General features: G+C 39.8%; 1 protein-coding gene across 1 annotated transcript in view; it reads left to right on the top strand.

Moving 5' to 3' along the window:
• The window catches only part of LOC107302554 (copine-5), a 129,337-nt gene that overhangs the window by 53,975 nt on the left and 53,951 nt on the right, over positions 1 to 21,411 (top strand). Inside the window, exons 7-8 of the mRNA XM_015831671.1 lie at positions 12,283 to 12,342; positions 16,124 to 16,187. Of these exons, the coding sequence (XP_015687157.1) occupies positions 12,283 to 12,342; positions 16,124 to 16,187 (124 nt within the window). The remainder of the gene's footprint in view (positions 1 to 12,282; positions 12,343 to 16,123; positions 16,188 to 21,411) is intronic.

Below are 21,411 nucleotides of genomic sequence, written 5' to 3'. Positions count from 1 at the left end.
GTATAGCACTCCAGTTTTGAAAAATTATTTTTAGTGTTGATTCTATAGGTCAAATGGATTTGCAGCTAATTCCAGCTTCAATTTTTGGCACGTTTTAAACTGTATACCGTCTCCTTCTGTAGCTAGAACATTAAAAGGAAGCTGGGGCTTATGATCTCCCAAAAGAAAAGGAAGGGAGGCATGAAAACGATGGCTGCGTGGTTTACAACAAATTGCTCTTTGCAGTGGCATCTAAATATGTTGAACGGTGGTTTATAGGAAACATGGTTTCTTAAGATAAAGGTAGTCCTTGACTTAGGATTGGAACCAGGTTTTCCATTGCTAAGCAAAGGTGGTTGTTAAGTGAATTGCACCAATTTTACAATCTTGTTTTGCCACTGTGGTTAAGCAATTGTTAAGTGAATCATAACGGTCATTAAAATGACTCTGGCTTCCCCCGTTGACTTTGCTTCATGGAAGCTGGCTGGGAAGGTCTGAAATGGGGATTACATGGACTGCTGCAACCATCATAAATACTTGCCGGTTGCCGAGGATTTGAATTTTGAATTGTGGGGATGTGCAGTGGTCATAAGTGTAAGTCACTTTTTTCGGTGCCATTGTAATTTTGAACCATTGTTACCCGAATAGCTGTCAATAATCATAGTAGATTATTTTTAAACGTGAGGCAAAAGTAAGATGGAGCCATTGCTGGGAGAAAACAGTGTAATGAAAGGTAAGTTATCCTGCTGCATGTAATCTGGATTGTGGGCTACATCTTAAGATACGGGCAGTATTCCGAAACAAGCCTGAAGTCATATCTGGTGTAGCCTTAAGCAGTTTACTTTTGCTGCTTGCTTTGCTTATTCTGATGTTCTGTTTTGATTGCACTCCTGATGTTTCTCTCTGGTTTCATTGCTTGCTGGAATTATGGATTTATTTTTAGATTTGATTGGTTTTACTGTGGATCCTTTTTAATTTGTTTTGCAAATTGGGAGCTGTTAAATTTGAAGGACAGTCAGGACTTTGCTTAATAAATAAATATAATACAAAGTATTGAACACATAGCATTCTGCACTTGCTACCTATTGCTACCATGCATCATATCAACGTGCTGCAGTGGTTAAAGACCATCTTCACTGGATGGAGTTTTTCCTGTTGTACAGTGTCTTTAAAAATTTGAACTCAGAATCCCTTAGGAAAACAGGATACAGCAAGGCCTGCCAAGATTTTAGGCTACATCTTCCACAATTGATCATGTTTTCTGGGATTGACAACATCTAGGGAACAGTCAGTTGCCAGCTCAGGAATATCATAATGAGTCCTTCATAATACCAATATGTTGGGTCAGAACCTCTGGCATTTTTAGGAGAAGCAAAGTGGGATCACTGACATCCAAGGCAAACCATAACAATGCCAAAATTACATACGCAACATGACGTCATCGTGCAAATGCTTCTATTATGTAATGATATCCTGATGTTTGATGCAAATACTCAATTCATAGCATTTGTATAATGATTTTGTTATGGACACATTATCGTTCTCCACTCAGCAGAGATCCTTGAAGAAGATCCCAACTTCTTGGGCTAAGTCAAATCTCATCAAATCCTTGCTGAGAAGATGATGACATGAGTGCAAAATGTCACTAATGCAGCAGTATGCATGCAGCTTCCAGGCCCAGCAAATGACACCTTTTTCCTCGTTGTCTGAAAACAGCTCCAGAGTCTCCGGAAGGAAGCAGGTGCCAACGCTCTTCTTGCAATTGCCAGCCATAATTGAAAAGGAGAGATACATATAGTGAAAAAGAGAAGCTCTCTGCTGTCTTTTTGAGAAGCAGCTTATTAATTCAGATGCACCATGGGAGGGTAAATGCAAGGTGCAAAGCAGCATGTACAAGTGGTGGGGGCGTTACAGAAGCCCACTGTGGAATTAATTATCATTGCTGTTGGAAACAATCCAAAGCCCAAGGCTTCTCCCTGGAGAAGAAGCAGATAGAGAAAAAAAAACATAAAGAGAGGCAGAGAGCTCTTGATTCTGAACACAATAAATACTGTGGAAAGAAGTTCACAAAAGAGGGCTTTGCTATGTAAAATTATCAAATTTAAACACAAAAGATCAGGTGTAAAAATGAGCTGTACAAGCATTAAGACCTGATGGGGCTAAGAACATATATTTTTATTAAGGGATTTGTTTCTGAGCTTTTTGGAAGCGTGCTCAAGATACATTGTCTTTTTGCTCACCTAAGATTTGCAGGTGAGCTGCAGCACATGGTCTCCAAGCAGTTTCCTCTAAAATGTAGAAGTCCCCTTCATCAAGAATTGGTTTTCCTGAAGTACTTCAGAATGTAATAATTAGTTCAGATCTCCTGACTATTTCACACCCTCATCAATGCAAGGTAGAGCTTTCCTTCCAGTAGTGCCTAAGCATGCCCCACACATCTTTGGGAAGAGGTTCCAAATGTTCTGGACTCTCCAGTCCTCAAATTATTATTGAGCTTTAGTTCCAACATAATTAATTGGCAGCCAGGTAGAAATGACTAGTAAAAATGAAGGAGGAATACAGGAAGGAGGAATACATTTGGTGAGCAATATGGCACATGTGTAGGATGGATGCATGGTTATATTTTGGAACTGCAGCATCACCAGATGGTTCCTCTTTGTAGATTATTCTCATAATCCAAATCCTTTTGAGGACCAAAGCTGGGTTCTTCAGGTAGCTACTGAAACTAAAGAGGCAACTGGACTTTCTTGTTTTTCTTTAAAAGAATGCAAATGACAGCTGTCTGCAAGGAATATAAATCCATCCAGTTAGAGCTGAAGAAGCTTCTTGGATAAGAAGCGAAACATCTTCAAAGAAAAAACAAAGTCCAGTTCCCTCCTGAAAAAGCACCTTTGGGACAACCATGACCTGGATGACTGAGAATCTCCATAGACATTTACTGAAACTAAACTGTCCATTCTGTTATTTTGCAAACTGTGTTCTGGTAGCAGCACAGTTTGCAAAATAATAACAATTATCCATGCAACAGTTTTGGGCATTATTATTAAAATAGTTCAGTTCAGATACAGAGTACCTCATTGAAGTTGATCTTCTGAAGCACTGATGCTTTTTCTGTGTCCTAAAACTTTCTTCCTAACACTTCTAAATTACTGGATAAAATCAGTATTTTTGTTTTTTTTCTCCACCTTTCCACTAAAATTCCAGCTAGTGCTCCTGAGGGCTGTAAGTTAGGAAGAATTTATATGCCTTGAGTCATTCAGTTATATACTGGAAATCTTGGTAACAATGATCATAAAATCTATTGCAGACATTCTTTTTCTCTCCCTTTTCAGCTTTCATTACCAATGGCTTTAAAACTAAAGATCCTCAACTTGAGGTGATCAAGCTACCTGCAGCTTTCAAACATTTTGGCTGTGCCCCCCCCCCCACAGAATCTCTAAAGATTTTTATATGGCCAAATATAATATACCTATGTATGTATAGCAATATATTTGAATAATGATTTTAGTCAAATAGGCAAATGAACATATATCAAATGAAAGTTAGTTTTTGTTAGCTCATGGATAATCTTATGGAGTGTCACCCCCAAGTTACCCACTTCTAGGAATACAATACAATACAATACAATACAATACAATACAATCAATACAATACAATACAATACAATACAATACAATACAATGACTTGATTTATGGTCAAGTCATCCTGCTCTAAGCTGAAAATAACTATACCAGTCAATGCTATACACTGATCTCAGCAACTGAAGACAATATTCATTTGTTACATTAAAAAAAAATCTACCCAGTGATGGATATATCTTAGTGCAGGGGTAGGCAACCTTGACTCTTTTATGACTCATGGACTTCAACTCCCAGAATTCCTGAGCCAGCATGGCTAGCTCAGGAATTCTGGGAGTTGAAGTCCACGAGTCATAAAAGAGCCAAGGTTGCCTACCCCTGTCTTAGTGGATTACATAAGCAATTGCTCTCAGGTGTTCTAAAGTCAGTCTAGTATATTGGTGAAAGTCTTGAATTAGGATCATAGAAATCATCAACCATAGAGGTCCACCTGATGCCATTAGAATCTCCTTAGGTTACTTAGGATCAGTTATTCTCTCTCAGACCAGGCTACTTCACTGAGTTGCTATTATGAGAGAAAAACTTAATTAAATAACAATTTAATTAATTCAGCTCAAAACCAGGTACTTTAGCAACTTTGTGTGGTTTACAATAAAAAAAGAAAACAACACATATAGAAAAAATAGCTGACTCGTTTAATAATAGAAAAGGGAAAAAAAAATCCAACTTGTAGAGACTCCACAACTACAGTTTCCAAAGGCTGGGAGACAGCCAAGTTTTTAATGATTTTCAAAAATGTGAGAAATGTATGGACCTCCAGGCAAGGGGGGATTTTGCAGGTGTCGCAACAGAGAAACCATTCCTCCTGAGTTCTGCAAGATGACACGGTTTAATCAATGGGACCTGGAGCGCATTTGCTCTGCCAGATCTCACTGGATAGCCTGAATTAATCAGAAATAAGTGATCCCTCGGAAAGACAGGAGTTCTGCCATGATAACCACCCAGAAGCCAACTGGTAATCGGTGCAGCTCGTAACGCAATATTCCCATTGCTGTCCACACTGCCAAATTCTGAACCAACTGTAGCTTCTGGATGGCATTCAATACAGCCCCATGTAGTTATCCAATCATGAGTGTGACCAGAGCATGAGTGAGTGTCTATCTAAAGGGCAGTATACCCCTCTACAAATCTAATAAAGAAAAAAAATAGGGTCAGCTGAGTCACCTATAGAATGTGGTATCATCTGGAACTTGTTGCTGTAGCTTGAAGTCTATGGCTTCTTAAGTCTCTCACTCACAGGAATGTCTTGTGGATCCTAATGAATAGATGATATTAGAAGCAGCCTTCCAAGGGACCAGTGTAGACCAATGTCCTTTACTTCCCAGTTCATTGGGCCCAATCAGTCTGTTCTCAGCACGGACTGTTTGATGGCTCCACAAGAGCCATAGCTGGGAGGCAGAGGTTTCTCAAAGCAAAATCACAACAGTATTGATTTAATAAGAAGCAAAAGAGCTGACTCTATATTGGCACAGTTTATAGTTCTGTTTAGATTTCCTGGAGCTGTGAGCAGCCCTTTCAAGCACATTTTCTCCTGTCAGTGCTCCTGCTCCCTCATGTTTCACTCCAAAAATATGGCGTAATAAAATTGGACAATTTGGAAGACCTGGATAGCCTGTGAAGACTTGCTTGGATCTCTGATTCCAAACATCTGTCTGCTGCTTGCTTCAGTAAAAGTGAGAGGGCATCACAGGACAAGGAAGTCGGTGTGCTAATTTGCAACTCTCATCACAGAAGTCCCATTGACTTGGGAAGATGAAGCAGAACACTTAAGTTCCATCCTCCTTAGGGGAAAACAATAATGTACATTTTTCTGGGTTGCATTTAATCATTATCATTTAAGAATTAGGAGGCTTTGGAATTAGGAGGCTGTTCAGCTCCTGGCCTGGTGTTTGGTATCAGATCAGAAGTTCAGAACATCTCCGCAAAAGAAGCTGGATGGCCTGGAGGTCTTTTACTTATTGTGGGTGCTCAGTGGATTTTATTTTTTCATTTGGCCCTCTTCTGACAACAACAGAAGACATGCTGGTAGTGAAAATGGCTCCCCTCCCCCCCCCCCCGAATTATGTTTCTCAATATAATTCCAACAGGCTTTACTAATAAAATGATGCCCTGAAGGCAGCAGATTTCTTAGGTATGGTTTGGGCTAAGTTAATTCAAGATTATTTCCCATGAGATTATTATTTTTTAAGTTTCTTTCTTTAATGAAATTTTTGAAAGTGTGGAGCAAATGGTCCAATCTTCTTCGGCCATCCTTTAAATTCATCCATCCAACTGTTCATTTCTCTCCTCCCCCCCCCCCTCTTTCACAACAACATACACATACAAAACACAGCTTAGTAGTTATTTGTTATGGGAACCTCAGTTTCATTATGCAGATAATTCTTCACAGCTTTCCTTGTTTATAAGCTGATTGCTGCCCTGTGCAATGTTCAGGTCCACCGAATTCAGATATACTAGTGAAAGAATGCTGCCTCCCATCATTCAAAGGGAAGCAAGCCGTGTTCATCAAGGCTACAAAAGAGCCATGTGGGATGGGGGCACAGTTCAACCTCAGGGCTATTTTGCAGGATGTATTGAGGAGCAGGAGGGTAGACATGGAATCAATCTGTCAGCTCCTCTTTAGAACAATCAGAAAAAGGGATACAATTCTGCTTGCTTCTGTAGCTGCTTCCCATACGAAATACGATGCTATGGAATCTCCTTCATTAGCTCTTTCTAGTGCAGAAGTTTAGATTCTTTATATTTTCTTCTTCATGCAAGCCAGGTCTTGACATACTACTGAAGCTTGAACCTTTTGATAGGAGACAAACAAGACCTTCTTGAAGTCTCTCTGAACTTCATATTTATTTCATACAATAAAGGCTGCTTAGGGCTGATTCACAATTTATGCTTGCTCCAGCATGAAGATGGGCTATCTATTGTGTCAAATGGTAGAAGTGGATGGTGTTCTCGACATGCCCTAGGCTGCTGGACAATCAGCCACCATCAGAGATATTTATGGTCTTCTTCTGGTGCAGGTAGAGCTATCTGGTTGACCTGCTATTCTTCATTCCATTGTGTACAAATGTGTCTGTTCCAATTGGCTGTGGGTGCTCTGGGGAATATTTTTCCATGTGCCTGCCCTCTGCCTTCAGTAGCAATAGCACCTAGACTTATATACCGCTCCATAGTGCTTTACAGCACTCTCTGGGAGATTTACAGTGTCAGTATGTTACCTCCAAAAATCTGGGTCTTCATTTTACCAACCATGGAAGGATGGAAGGCTGAGTCATCCCTGAGCCAATCAGGATCAGACTCCAGACTGTGAGCAGAGTTAGTCTGCAATACTGCATTCTGACCACTGCACTACCAGGGTTTCAATACCTGTTTTGCATAGGAATGCCTCCCTCGAAAAGTCGAACTTTGGGTGTGTGGGGTTCTTTCATTTTTTTTTACAGGTTCAAAGGTTGATTGGTGAAGTGCTGGCTTTCCTTCCTTCCCTTCCTCCCAAATAGAATTGACAAGATTTTGCCAAGTTTTTCATTTTAGCCCAAGCGACTGGAAGAGCCATAAAAGAAATTAGCCCATGTTTTTTCTGGGACTGGTAGGAGAATGAAGCAGGGAAATTCACTGATCAGGCATTGTTTTAATGATGGCTGAGACAGAATCCAGGCTATTACTGTGGCCAAAATGAGGAAAGGGGATGAAAGTCAGAAAACGATTTCTTAAACGATTTCTGTTTATGTATGAGAGAGAAACAGCTGAAGGAAGCAGCCCTTAATCCTCCACTGACTCAATAAAAAACTGGGGCAAGCAGGGAAAATTCCACTTACAATAAGGAATCATCATTCTTTGCTGTCCCTTCCATCTTACTTCCATAGTGATGGAGTGCTGATTTTTATGGTGACCATTGGAAATTTGAAAGCATTGAGTGCATTATCAGGAACCTTTGTTCCAGTTTGCTGATCTGCAAAAAGGGAAGCTGTGACTGATTTTCTCTGTCTTGGCTTATTAAATTCATCTTGTCAGCACAGTCTGTGAAAAAGGAAGCCTAGAAAGATTCTGGCAAACCATTTTCACATAGGTTATCTTTATTGCACCTGAAATTGTTTTTTTTTATATCTTCTGCAAATCCGTTTCTTTCTTTTCTTTCCCCTCTTCTAGAATTAGCCATTTTCCTGCTTTACTGTTTCAGAACCTGTTCCTTTCTTCTTTCCTGAGCCCAGTTCTTCAGGAAGTCTGACTATACATAAGATGAGCTTCCTTGGTCTTGCTCCTGCACGTACAGTTCACCAGATCCTTAATATGTACAAATTTGCAACAACGCAGGCAGAATTTGCTTTCCCAAGTAGAATCGTTTATCCCATATCATCTTATGTACAGTGTAGGGCACGTTTCTGTAGTCTGGCTGGGTGATTATGGGGGTTGAAGTTCACCCTACTTGGAGGGCATCTGCCTGAGGAAAGTTGATGTAAGTAATTGGGGAGATGTTCAGTAGAGCAGTCATTTTCTCACCAGTTCCTCAGGTGCTACTGAAGACTAATTGGTTTGAGCCTTATGAGTTAATGGCAAGGTCTGGATAAATTTTCAGTTTTTGCTAGAGAAATGGCAGCTGGCAAAGCCATGTCCTTTGTCTCTGCAATTTGTTAGTCAGTGCTCTCCAGCTGGTAGGAGAAAGGTTGTCGAGCTTCACTGTCAAGTAACTGCAGCTAGGGCAATCTGTCATCTCTGCTCGTTTACCAGTACCCTAACTGAGGCAGCATGGTGATCACAATCTTAATAAGAGACTCAAGAAGCCTCTCTGAGGCTCAGTAACAGGAACTAACCTTGGTGAACTTGCTCCCTTATTGCTAAAGATGGATTAGCACCATATGGAGAAAGCCACATTGCTTATTTTGCAGAGGCTGTCTACCAGTCATTATGATATCTGAGATGTATCTAACTTGAGTTCCTCATTGTTGGGCTCGGAATCAGGTAACAATACTGACTGCACTCTGATCTGTGGACTTCAGCTTCTGAAATTTTCTATTGCCGTTGGAATAAATTCCTGGATTTGAAGTCCCCACATTTGAAAGATGCCCAAGTTGAAGAAGGCAAAAGTTAATGATATGTCTGAACAAACCATAGCTTCTGCTAAGTAAACCTTTAGAGCATTTATGCAGAAGGGATTCCTTCTCCTGTTCTCCATCTCATTGCCCCGCCAGAAATAGGATGGGAAGAACATGTGGACTTAAAGCTTACAAAGCTTTCATTCAGAGCATGTCCACAATTTGGTGTTATCCAGATGTGTTGGAAATCACTGGTCAGGTGGGCTGAGAATTCTGAAGAGTTATAATTCAGCATATCTGAAGGACACCAAGATGGCAAGGCCTGCTTGACATTATGTGTAAAACAAACAGTAGTGATGCTTCATGCTACCATCCCTGCATAACCCCAAACTTTCAAACTGCAGAGAGAGAGAATAAAAAGGAAACATTGAGAACTAGGTTATGCCACTGAATGTAGAAGGAGCAGAACAATAGGGAAGGGGAGAAATAAAACAGCTGGATAGTTTTGCAGATTGCATGAAATAATCTTGAGACCAGGAAGATCCAAATTCAAGTCTGCTCTTAGCTATGGAAGTTTATTAAGTGACTTTGGGGCAGGCATTATCTCAGCTTAGCCTACCTTAAAGGGTTGCTATTGTGGGTATAAAGTTGGGGAAGGAGAAATACTATGAGAAAGCACCTAGAGAAAGCACAGTTTATGAATCTAATGAACCTGAAGGCACAGGTTCCCAATCGCTAGCTGTAGAGCAGGGGTCTTCAAACTTGGCCCTTTTACGACTTGTGGACTTCAACTCCCAGAATTCCTCAGCCAGGCATGCTGGCTGAGGAATTCTGGGAGTTGAAGTCCACAAGTCATAAAAGGACCAAGTTTGAAGACCTCTGCTGTAGAGACTGCCACCTACCAGATAGTACCTATCCAATAGTACCTAATACCTGTTGATCAAATTGATCATTAGAAGACAGCTTGTTTCTATCAGTTCAATGCAATACTATTTACTGAACCAATCCTGCTAATGAATAAAAGGGATGGAAGACACTCCCACTGACTGTAGAAGCTATTTTTTCCCAGTTGCCTCCCATTCAACTGAATGTATGAGCAGAAGCAGCCAGAGAGAAGACTCTTCAACTGTTGAACATTCCAGAAGAGGAGGAGGAAACCTCAGTCAAGTTCTATAAATATTGTCAGGGAAATTATATCAACGAAAGAAAAAAATTAGTCACTGTCTCTGTAGCTATGGCCCCATGCCAAGGAAATTTAGAAGGTATCATTGTTGCTCTCAGGGGAGATGCTGGAGGGAGAAATTCAGGCCCTATTGTAGTGGTTTTCTCCCCACCCATATTCATAAGGACTAGGGGTGCTTCTTGCAAGGGTTTTTACTGTCTAATTGTCATGCCTTGCAGAATTTTAGTGGGGAGATGGAAGTGCCATTATAGCATCTATCTACTTTTTCTTCTATAAGAAATTCATTAAAGAGGGGAATACAGAAAAGCTGAATGGTATAATGTGACTGGCAACATTAGGTGCCTGCTGTCTGGAAAATGCCCAGCATTGCTAACTTATATTCTAGAGCTAAGACCTTTTGTCAAGGTCATGCTGTGTATTAAGCATTGGCAGGCGTGCAGATTCTACAATTATCATATCTCTGTGCTGCATGTGATCTCAGGGGGATCTTTGTAAAGAAGGAGAATCGGGACGGGCGAGTGAACAGAAACAGGACTCAGGGCATCATGGCCAGAAGAGTCTCCTTCCTCGTTCATCATATAACTGCATACTGGGAGATATTATTGGGAACTTCATAAGGGAAATTCACTTCTGAATTTCTGTTGCAGTTGATGAGTTCAGCTCGTGTTCAAACAACATCCCCAAATCTTACTGGAATTTCTGTTTATCCTTTCAGGGGCTCATGTTGTTTGTTGTCAAATGTTTTTATCAATTTTTGCACTTCTATATCACTCACTTTACAATTTCAATTACTTACACTGAACTGAGTCTTTGATGTATGTGGCTTGATGTTGGTTTATTCAATAACACATTAAATAACCTAGCTAACCACAGTTTATCCTGGAATTGTGAATGAATCTAGCCTATATTGTTAGTTTTTGGCTTATTGAGCCATATAGCCTGAGAGAATATTTCACACACATGCAGTGCATTAATTTACACAGAGACAACCTCAGATTGCCTTTAAAGTGGAACGTTGCATTGTATCACTTAACCAAGCCCACATCCAAAGTTGCTAATGACAATCATCAGTAAATGTGATCAGTTTTATAACAGAAAACATAGGCACAATGCAGCTGATAGACTCAAGAGTGGTAAGAAAGTTCAATGTCAAAATGTCAAGCCAAGATAGATGGGGTAGAAGAGTTTTAAGTGATTATCAAGGTTAGAATATGGATGGTTTTTGAAAGTAGGAAACATCACAATTAAACAGATGTTTCCTACTTTCCTATTCCAATGAATCTTAGTTAGGGCAATGCATAGTGAAGATATTGCTAAACAAATGTTTACGTTTGTATTTCATCTGGGAATATTTATGAATGGGGGTAATGAGTTGGTTCACCAACTCATTTTTTTACCCTTTTGATTAGACAAATTCACATCTAAGTATGATTTTTTTATTTATTTCTGAGGTGTCTCTGATCCTGCAAAATTCCTACAGGCATTCTTGAAAAATAAAAATGGTGGATACTTTGGAAGGAAGGTGGCAGGAAGTATTTTTAGGAGGGTGGGGTGGAAGGAAAGAAGTGAAAGGATGACAAGGTATAAATTGAGTACAGGTAGTCCTTGACTTACAACAGTTCATTTAGTGACCGTTTGGAGTTACAATGGCACCAAAAAAGTGACTTATGACCATTTTTCACACTTCTGACCATTGTAGCATCCCCACGGTCATGTGATTTAAATTCAGATGCTTGGCAACTGACCCACATTTATGAGGGTTGCACTGTCCCAGAGTCATGCGGTCACCTTTTTCGACCTTCTGACAAGCAAAGTCAATGAGAAAGCCAGTTTCACTCTACAACTGTGTTACTAACAACTGCAGTGATTCACTTAACAACTGTGCCAAGAAAAGTCATAAAATGGGGCAAAACTCACTTAACAAATTTCTCACTTAGCAACATAAATTTTGGGCTCAATTGAGGTCGAAGGTTGAGGACTACCTGTAATTCACATTTGATAATTCAGCATTTTGCAACTGCCATTTTATCAGAGCACCCATGACGGGCCCTTCAGATGTTAGAAATGCCTTTTGGTTCAAAAGAAGCTGACAATTTCTGATTTATAGTGTTGAATTATATGTGATCTTATTGCTGAATGTTTTATTACTTCAGTGCTCTGTGCAAAATGAGAAAACCAACCAGCCCTGGGTTATGATAAAGCATTAGTTGAGAATGGGGGAAAAACAATCATGCAGGGTGTTATGGAATGAAAAGAGTAGAAATGGTACTTGTGGGAATTAATACTGCATTTTTGTTTTATTCTCATATACTGTTTTTATGTTCATTTTGCATTAGTATGTTAACATATTTAATTGTGTTCACCCACAGAGTGACTTATGTGAGATATGCAGACGTATAGATTGAATAACATAAATAAATTATAATTTTAAGTCTTTTTTATTCTTTTTTTCAGAATGGGAGCATTTACGTTGCATTCCAAAACTGGGAAGCCTATGCCATCTGTCTCCAATGGGTAAGTCATATTTAAGCTTTCCTGCAGATTAGAAAACAGAGAAGGGTTGGTGCATTCCACCCATTCAAAATATCAATATAAACTGCATGAGGCACCAAAGTCTTTCTTACCAAATTATGAGATATCTATTTAATTTTTTTAAAAAATCCTACAGTGGGTTATCCTAGCATTAATATTGGTCAAAATCAAAGTAATCTAATTTTGCTGATGGAGTGCTTCATTTATGCTTTGATGGAGAATTTACATGCAACAACATAATGTAATAGAACTCAGTTATCATTATTGTGATCAAGTCCACAACAGCTCAGATGTGATCTTGGCAAACTCAGCCTACTACTGTTGGCTCTTTCTATCATTCTTTTCATTTTTTAGTGAGAATTCAACAACTCTTGTCTCATTTATTCCCATAATAACTCAACTGATAAACTGTGGAGAGAAGGGGAAGGCACATATCACCATTCCTATTTAATATTCAAAGCAGGTAGTGCCAAATCTGTTGGGCTTCTCCTCCTCCTTCCTGAATATAACATCCAGTGTGGGTCTTGACTGAGCTTGGATCTTGAATATCCAGTCATCTGTATTTAAATATATCATGTGTGTTCACAAAATCACCTGGATAATCACATATATTTGGCAAATATGTGGATTGTTAAGCATGTAGCCAATTCTTATAATCAGGAGACTAGATATGTGTTGTCTAAAAAAAAAAATTCAGAGGTGAGTGTTTTTGCCAGACAATAACATTACCAAAATTTATTCTATGCCTGATTTAGAATTCCTTGTGGTCTTGAATTGTTCTTCTTTTCTTAAATCTGCAACAGAAAGCTGAAATATAGTAAACAAACATGAATATCTCTTGAACCTTTCTGGGAAAAACTCACCATGGCCAACTTGTCACGGAACAACTCACCATGGGACAAGAGTCACACTAATATTGAAGAAATAGTGGAATAGAAGCATTAAAGAAAGGATGCCAAAGGAGGGACAAAATAAAATGTGAATGACAAAAATTAAAATAACGTTTTAATTATTTTTAATAATTGAATTGCTTAATTGTCCTGCAACGAGTTGTCCCGAAGCGAGTTGGCCCTGGTGAATTAGCCCTGGTGAATTAAACATGGCTGCTCCGAGTTATCCCATCCTGACTGGAAGTCACCACTGCTGATATCTGTGGACAGGCGGATTGATACTTGCTTCCCTTCAGATACATGACATGTCCAACTACAACCCTACAACTGTATGACAGTGTTTTCTATTATATGGAAATATAACACAAATTTAACACACACACACACACACACACGGCAAGTGGCAGCCCTATAATATGAATGAATGAGCAAAAAGGCTCTTCCCATCTCTCTGAGGAAATTGGAGAGCTCCAGATTGAAAGATGCCCCTTAAAGAAAAGTGGTGGTAAAAGGGAACATAGATGAAATATAAGGCAGAAAGTAAACAATAACAACCTATAAGGAATAATATCCAAAATCGTAGCAAAGATTACTGCAATATCTATTGCATCAGCCAGCACATAATACTAGAGTTGGCTTGTTTTGGTTAAGATCATGTTACCATGGACAGCTCCAGGTAGTTTCTGACTGTAGAACCGATTGTTTCCTTCAAGGAATGTTTTGACTTCCCAATCTTGCCTGGGACCTTAGTGGTCTCCCATCCAAGAATTAATTGCATCCAGTTCTTCAAAAGTGATTTGAGATCAATCAAATCTGGCTATGTGCTGCCACCTGCTGGGTCATGTTCAAATTGATACATGGGAAAAACTCATCACAGTTGGTGGCCATTACCACAAACCAGGATTTTGAGTCCACCACTCCATTACCTTACTCCATTTGCCATTTGAGAGATGATATTTAAAATCAAACCTTGCCTATGAAAGTAATGCAAATTATTCACACTGACCACTTTAGTTCTGACTTTGACTATGAAGAGAGTTTAGAGTTTGGAGCTGTGATCATTAGGCATCAATCGCCACACAGAATAAGAAATATAATATTTTCATATTTCCATTTATTATTAGTTGAATCTGTATGTATAACCATATCATTTTTCTAAACAAATCCTTTCTTCATCTATTGGTGAATGAAAATAATAGAAATCATAAGTAGGGTAATCCTTCTGATATAATTTAGAGCTTTATGTGATTTATATTTGAAAGATCATATTAGTTATTCACTGTCATACTTCTAATTTCCATACTCCATGAACAAATAGACTTGTCATCAGCTCTGAAGATTAAATCCATTTTGAACCATCATTATCCAAGACATCATCTGTCTGTGTGGAATTAAGTGGACAAAATCATAAAACTGACACTTTTTTAAAAAGAAAAAAGGGGTTTCAGGTAAACTGCTTTTCTTCTTAGATTTGTTCTATCTTGAGTTATGTCTCTCAATAGTCAACTTGATATGAGCATTCAAATAAATAGTTCAGTTGCTTCACATTCGGGCAGTGGCTTAATTGGCCCCAAACCATCATATGGTTTTAACTTGGAAAAAACCTTTCTTTGGTATTCAGATTTTATACCACCTTTGAAAACATATTTGATGTTTGAAAGAACTCATTTTAATTTGTAATATTTAAGATACTTTTACCATGTCAGCTGTCAGCAAAATGATAACTTGCAGCAAGCCAGCAACCAATTCCACATAGAAACACACACATAAAGTCAACCATCAATAGTAGATTAATTAAAACCCCTAGAAATGGCTCCAGTATTTTAAAGAGAGGCTAAGAATAAGTCTGATGCTTGAAAAAGCTACACACTTTGGTTATCTTGGTTAATTTAATCCACCTATCAGAGTTCCCTGAAAGATGTACAGGGGTTACTGAGACATTTATAAGGGAATCCAAACCATACAACAGTAAAATAATTAATAAATAGAACATAAAAGAACATGCTTATTACTATGTATAAAGCCTACTATCTCCATCTAACACAGGCACTCAGTAGTTAAACCAAAATTGTGTTATGTCAGACGTGTCAAACTTGCGACATCACGTGACGTTGCGCAACGTATCGGAGCTTTTTCCCCATTGCCGGCAATGGGGTGGGCCCAGTTTCCGGGTGACACGTCTGGCCCCCTGTGTTATGTGGTCCTGCTTCACTTGATGGAAATGGAGCTTTGGGCTTTAAGGCAGTATTTTGACAGGGAAAGGTCAAGCATTTCACCTCTGGGCGGGCCAACTTGCTTAGCCCAGCTACTCTGCTTTGGCAAATATATCTTCTATGCATGCACACACATTCATCAGAGATTGTCTGGGGCTGATTTCACAGGATGTTTTCACACAGCACCGAACACAGGGCATCTTTATGCTTCATGGAGCTGCATTGAAAGTGTGTTGATCAAAACCTTAATCAAAACACAGTATTGTCAGCCCTAATGGCAGATTTGTGCAAGTCTGAACATGATTCCCCCCTCCCTCCCTGTATCTTCATGCAAACAATGGGTTTGTTTACTTGTATTACATTCCAACCGTTGATTCATCCTCTATCTGGCCTTTGCCTTGGTAGTGGCTCTTTAGCCTGTCCCTCAAAGCTATCTCTTCTTCTTTCTACTCCATTGCAGAATGTAGAAAAGAAGTTTGGGAAATTCAAACTTAATGCTGGCATTTTGGAGTTTCATAAAAGGAGACACTGCAAATGGAACAGAAAAACAAAATTGACATTATTCTATACTGGGGGCAAAGATGGATGGAAACATCAGCCAAACTGTCTCTTTCCTCCCTTTTCTACAAACTTCATAAACTATTTTCTCTCTTATTATAGAGGAATTCCAGGGAAAAAATGTGGCACCATCATTCTGTCAGCTGAAGAACTGGGCAACTGTAGGGTGAGTCATTCTTTTCTCTTTGAATTTCTGTTCATGTCTTTGCTTTCAAAAAGCTTGTCAAAAGAAGAAAGGATGCCTTTGAATTCAAAAGCCCCAGTGCTAGGGAGTCCCTGATGGTCTAGAAAGTTGTTCTATTAAAGTTACACAGATATGCTATGCTGCATCGGAGTCAGGGATATCATGTTGTGAAAGATAATGAGAGACTCTGATATTATTTTTTTGTGATGCAGAACCACACATAAGGTATATATTTAAGCGAGTTCCATCTAAAAACTGCTACTCTTAAATGCTTTTATTATATGTCCTGACCCACACAACTGCAGTACTAGCACACTGGAGATCTCTTCCCCTTCTGGGGGGAAATGCTAGCTGTACGTATACGTACAGACCTGTGGGTATTTAGTAAAACCATTGAAATTTACTTATTTATTTATTCAGTTTCTATAGCCACTCAGTTCAACCAAGTGACTCTGGACGGTTTACAATTATAAAATTATAAAATACTTAAAATATTTTTTAAAACTGTAGAAACAATGAACATCTACAAAATAGATAAGTATAAACAGCAGCCATCATGGTTAATCAACTAATAGTAAAGGCAAGTAACAGGACACTTAACACATTCCAAGCCCCAGGCCTGGGGTACACAGACAGGTTTTTAAAGCTTTGCGAAAAGCCAACAGCGTTGGGTCTCGTCTAATCTTCAAGTAGAGAATATTCTACAAGGCAGGGCTATAGCAGAAAAAGCCCATCTTCTAGTTCTAAATGAAATATAACATACTTTCCTAGCTAAATACTTTGATAGCAGCCAGCAATATGAGTAAAACTCTCAGCAGGATGTACCATGCAGAAGTAAATCAGATGAGCCCTCACTAATAGATCAGCAGGAGTCAATCATATGCAGAAAAGTAAGCTGGACAGCTCCAGGGAGTCATAAGGCTGCAGCAAGATACTTCACCCTACTTCTCAAAAAGGGAAATTACTGTAATTGTTTAACTGAACATTTCTCATCATAATTATGGGAACATGAACCAAGATTACAGTCAACATTAGTACCAAAAGAATGCTTATAGCTGAAAACTAAAGAGCTAAAATCTGTGTTGTTTAAAAGATAATAATGGATGCTCACCAAAAATTGATGAATATCTTTAAAAAAATGGACAGAGGAAGGTTATGGGCTTGATACCTAACGGTGTTTGAGGAGAAACAGATATAAATCTGGGATAGAGTTGTGTCATTGCACTGGAAATTACAGCATGAATATTGGGGGGGGGAGTCCTGCTTTCTGTGTTTTTCTTGTTGTTATGTTTATTTAGTTAGGCCAGGGGTAGGCAACCTTGACTCTTTTATGACTCGTGGACTTCAACTCCCAGAATTCCTGAGCCAGCACAGCTGGCTCAGGAATTCTGGGAGTTGAAGTCCACGAGTCATAAAAGAGCCAAGGTTGCCTACCCCTGAGTTAGGCTATTTTTTTTGACAACTTTATATAAGTGCCTGAGTGGCAAACAAAACACACACACACACACACACAACAAACCAATAAAATCACTTAAAAGAATATAATTGAGGTTCCCATAAAAATTATCCTAATCACATAATGAACATATATACACACACACAGACTTTACTAACATCCTAGCGCCAGTGCCCAGGGCAGAAAAGGCAAGTCTTTAAATCTTCTGGAAGACCACATGGTTAGGCCATCTAAAAGGGAGGAAGTGGTTATTCCACATGGTTGTCCCCATGACAGAGAAGGCACACTCCCTAGGTCCCAACAAATGACACTACTTCACCAAGGGGAACCAATCCACGTCCACTTCGTCGTGTCTGGTGGGACAGACAGACACTATTAGGAATAGACCAGTGGTTCTCAATCTTTTTAATGCCGCGACCCCAACCTGTCGTAAGTCGAGGACTAAACCGGTCGTAAGTCAAGGACTAAACCGGTCGTAAGTCAAGGACTACCCAACCGGTCGTATGTCGAGGACTTTCCCTGCCCGGGAGCGCCGCACATGCGTGGTTCCGCCCCCTGCGCCGGCCAAGGCGTAGCTGGCAAGCGGCAGAGACGGAGCAGGCCGACCACCAGCTGGCCCAGCCCAAGGGAGGTAAGGCACCCGCCGGAAAAGGGGAAAAAATGGCGGACAAAAAAAATGGCAGACAGCCTTGCTTGGCGACCCCTGTGAAATGGTTGATCGACCCCAAATGGGGTCCCGACCCACAGGTTGAGAACCACTGGAATAGACAATCCTGCAAGTAATTGAGATTCATGCCATGTAGAGCTTCAAAGCTAAGAGTCAGCACCTTAGATTATACCCAGAAGTCCATGGGAGCTAATAGAGCTCATATTAGAGTTATGTTAAATGGGCCTGCTGTGATATGTCCAATATTGAACAAAAGTTTCATGTCGAGCCATTCTTCATCTGGATGAAATAATAGCTGTAAGATGTAGGAGACATATAGTGAGCTGCATTACAGACAGGCAATAGAGAACCCTTTAGGTGTAACAATTAAGGCACTAAACAAGAAACCAGCATGAGTTCTACAGCCACTTTCAGCACAAAGCCAGCTGGGTGATTTTTGGCCAGTCATTCTCTCTCAGCCCTAGGAAGTCCTCAAAGTCAAACTACTTTGCAATCTTGTCACAAAAACGACTAGTCCAAGCCATTACGAGGAATCCGTGTTGACTCGAAGGCACAGGCGCACAGATTGTGTTGGAGTGCTGTACTAGGTATAGAAAGGCCAAGATTTCATTCTCTACTTAGCTATGAAGCTCACAAGATCAACTTGGAACAATTATTCTCAGTGGACACACATCATAAAAGGCAGAGTTTCACTCTTTTCTGAGAACTAGTCAGGCTGAATATGTATTTGGAGTCTATCCCATCAGGGGAAAGCTGCTGTGGATTTTTTTTCACAGCCCATTTCCTTTACAGTAAATTGACCTAAAAAATGCTCTCAAGTTTGTTTTTGCCACAGACAGAAGAAAAGCATGCTTTCTTCCACAGAAAAGGAAGAAAAAAGAGCATCTGGAGCTTTAAGAGTTATGACTGAGTTGTGTTGGTGACAAAGAAGAGAAAGAGACTATGCTTGGGTGATCCCAATAGTCAAGTATTGGTGGGCCAGTAAAGGTTCACTATCTCTTTACAACCAAAGAGAGCAAAATAAACCAATGGCTGCTTCTAAAAAAGCATCAGCCTATCTAAACTCCAGCAAAGCAGATATTTTCAATCTCTTTTTCTCCCACGTACAGAAGTTAACACAAACAATATCACTATCTCACCTCATCTCGCCCACAAGTCTGACGTCTACAAGAGGAATAAAATCCTAATTTCTCTCCTACACATGTTTGTACAGTTCTTTGTCCTCAGACATACTCATGTCAAATTCCCATGCCTTCAAATCATGCATGCAGATCAGCACTTTCTCACCCATGTAAAAGTATTTTGTGTGTATACCTGTGGAAATGGGTGCACACACCGTGTACATGGTGAAAGCTTAGGTGAATTATATCATGTTGTATTTTATCTCTATTGTTTTTTTGTGCTTGGATGCTTATACACACGCCCTGTTTATTATCTAAAGTATGTGGAAAGGTTTGCATGTTTGTATTTACTCTTTCAACTCACAAAACACACAGCCTTGCTATTGCATGCTACTTTTGACATAAGATCCAGTCAGAATTTCAGGGGTACGCTTGAATGCATTCAAAGCAGCCCATCTGTTGTGCTGTAAAGGGAATTTAACTCCCCTTTCCATCACAACAAACCGAGACCTAAGCAATTAGCTTTACATGAGCGGTCCTGCAGCCTGTGCTAGAAGTTGGCTTAACTCTTTCGCTTGCACAAAGAAGATGATTAGAAGCAGGAGATGGCTCTGCTTCTTCACCCAGGGCCATATCTCCCTGCCCGTGGCTTACTAACTTCACTCTTACGTCAAAGATCTACTCATGATTATAGCTTGGAAAAGGAAGTCAGTCAAATGGACAAGAAACTGCTGTGTTGCACCTGCTAAGGAAACTAGATAATGTTCCAAGATGCTTCATCCACTGAAGTCCATGGGATGCATCTAGATTCATTGATTCAAACAATGTCAGTGAAGAAGCCATTATACTGGAGAGCCAGTAGTCCTAAGGATTCACTCTAATGCCCTTCCCAAGGACATCTTTTGTTTTCAGTAGCACATCCACAAGGCAAGGGTATTTCCATGGGACATGGTCTGATTATTTGCTAATTTATATAAGGAGTTTCCCTTAAATCTGTTTTACATATGCATATCCCCCTGAAACACACATTTTTCATATAATTTTTTTGTGTAGGAGATTGTACTGCAACATTCTGAGAAATGTTAATACCATAGGATAATTGGATTCCAGTTCCATATTGATTTAGGAAGGGTAATTTTATTACATTTATCTCCAAATGCAAATTAATCAAGATTCCCTTCCATCTCTAATCCCCAAGGATATTTTTAGGTTAAAGTGCAGCTTTCTTAAATGGAAAGATGCATTTTGTGTATTCTTGGCATCCTGGGTGCTTATTCATATACCATTGCTCCTGAGGCATGAACTCCGGAGATATACCTTATATTAATGTTATTTGTGTCACCCTGTTGTCCAAGTTCAGTGCTTCATTCCTTATGCATTTTCCTGTACGATTTGCAAGGTACATTAAACAGAAATAGCAGTGGTATTCCATTTCTTAATGCTTTCCAAACTCCCTTAGGAAGCATGAAAACATGTACCACAAGCAGAGATAAGGAAGCTTGCTCATGTTCTCATAAGTCAAACCTGCCTGGATTTTTGCTTCTTTTGAACTCTACAATTTACATTTCTGATCTGTGGTTGTTGTTTTTTTCTTTTCACTTTAAGCTTCTTTTCACTTTAAGCTTCAAGCAATCCTAGGTATTTGTTTATAAACTATGAAGTCCAGATTAGTAAGGTACGGTCAGTGGGAGGGGCACTGACCGTACCTTAGATAGGTACGGTCAGTGGGAGGGGCAGATATGGCGGGAGCAGAGGACCATATTGGGTTTTGGGAGCACGCACACGCTGCTTACAAGCTTGTGGGTGCTCCGGTCCTCAGGACTCAACTCGACCCCCAGGGATCTTAGATCCCCGGCCCCGGGATCACCGACTGATGCTGTGTAATGCCAGGTCCGTGGTAAATAAGGCCCCCCTCATTCAAGATCTTATTCAGGAGGGGGGTGCGGACCTGGCAGGTATTAC

This window comes from Protobothrops mucrosquamatus, unplaced genomic scaffold (genome assembly GCF_001527695.2).
Source record: "Protobothrops mucrosquamatus isolate PMUCROS unplaced genomic scaffold, P.Mucros_1.0 scaffold_270, whole genome shotgun sequence".
In the NCBI taxonomy this organism is placed as follows: domain Eukaryota; kingdom Metazoa; phylum Chordata; class Lepidosauria; order Squamata; family Viperidae; genus Protobothrops; species Protobothrops mucrosquamatus.
Note: the sequence above shows the minus strand (reverse complement) of the source record. Positions and strands in the feature narration are given on the sequence as shown.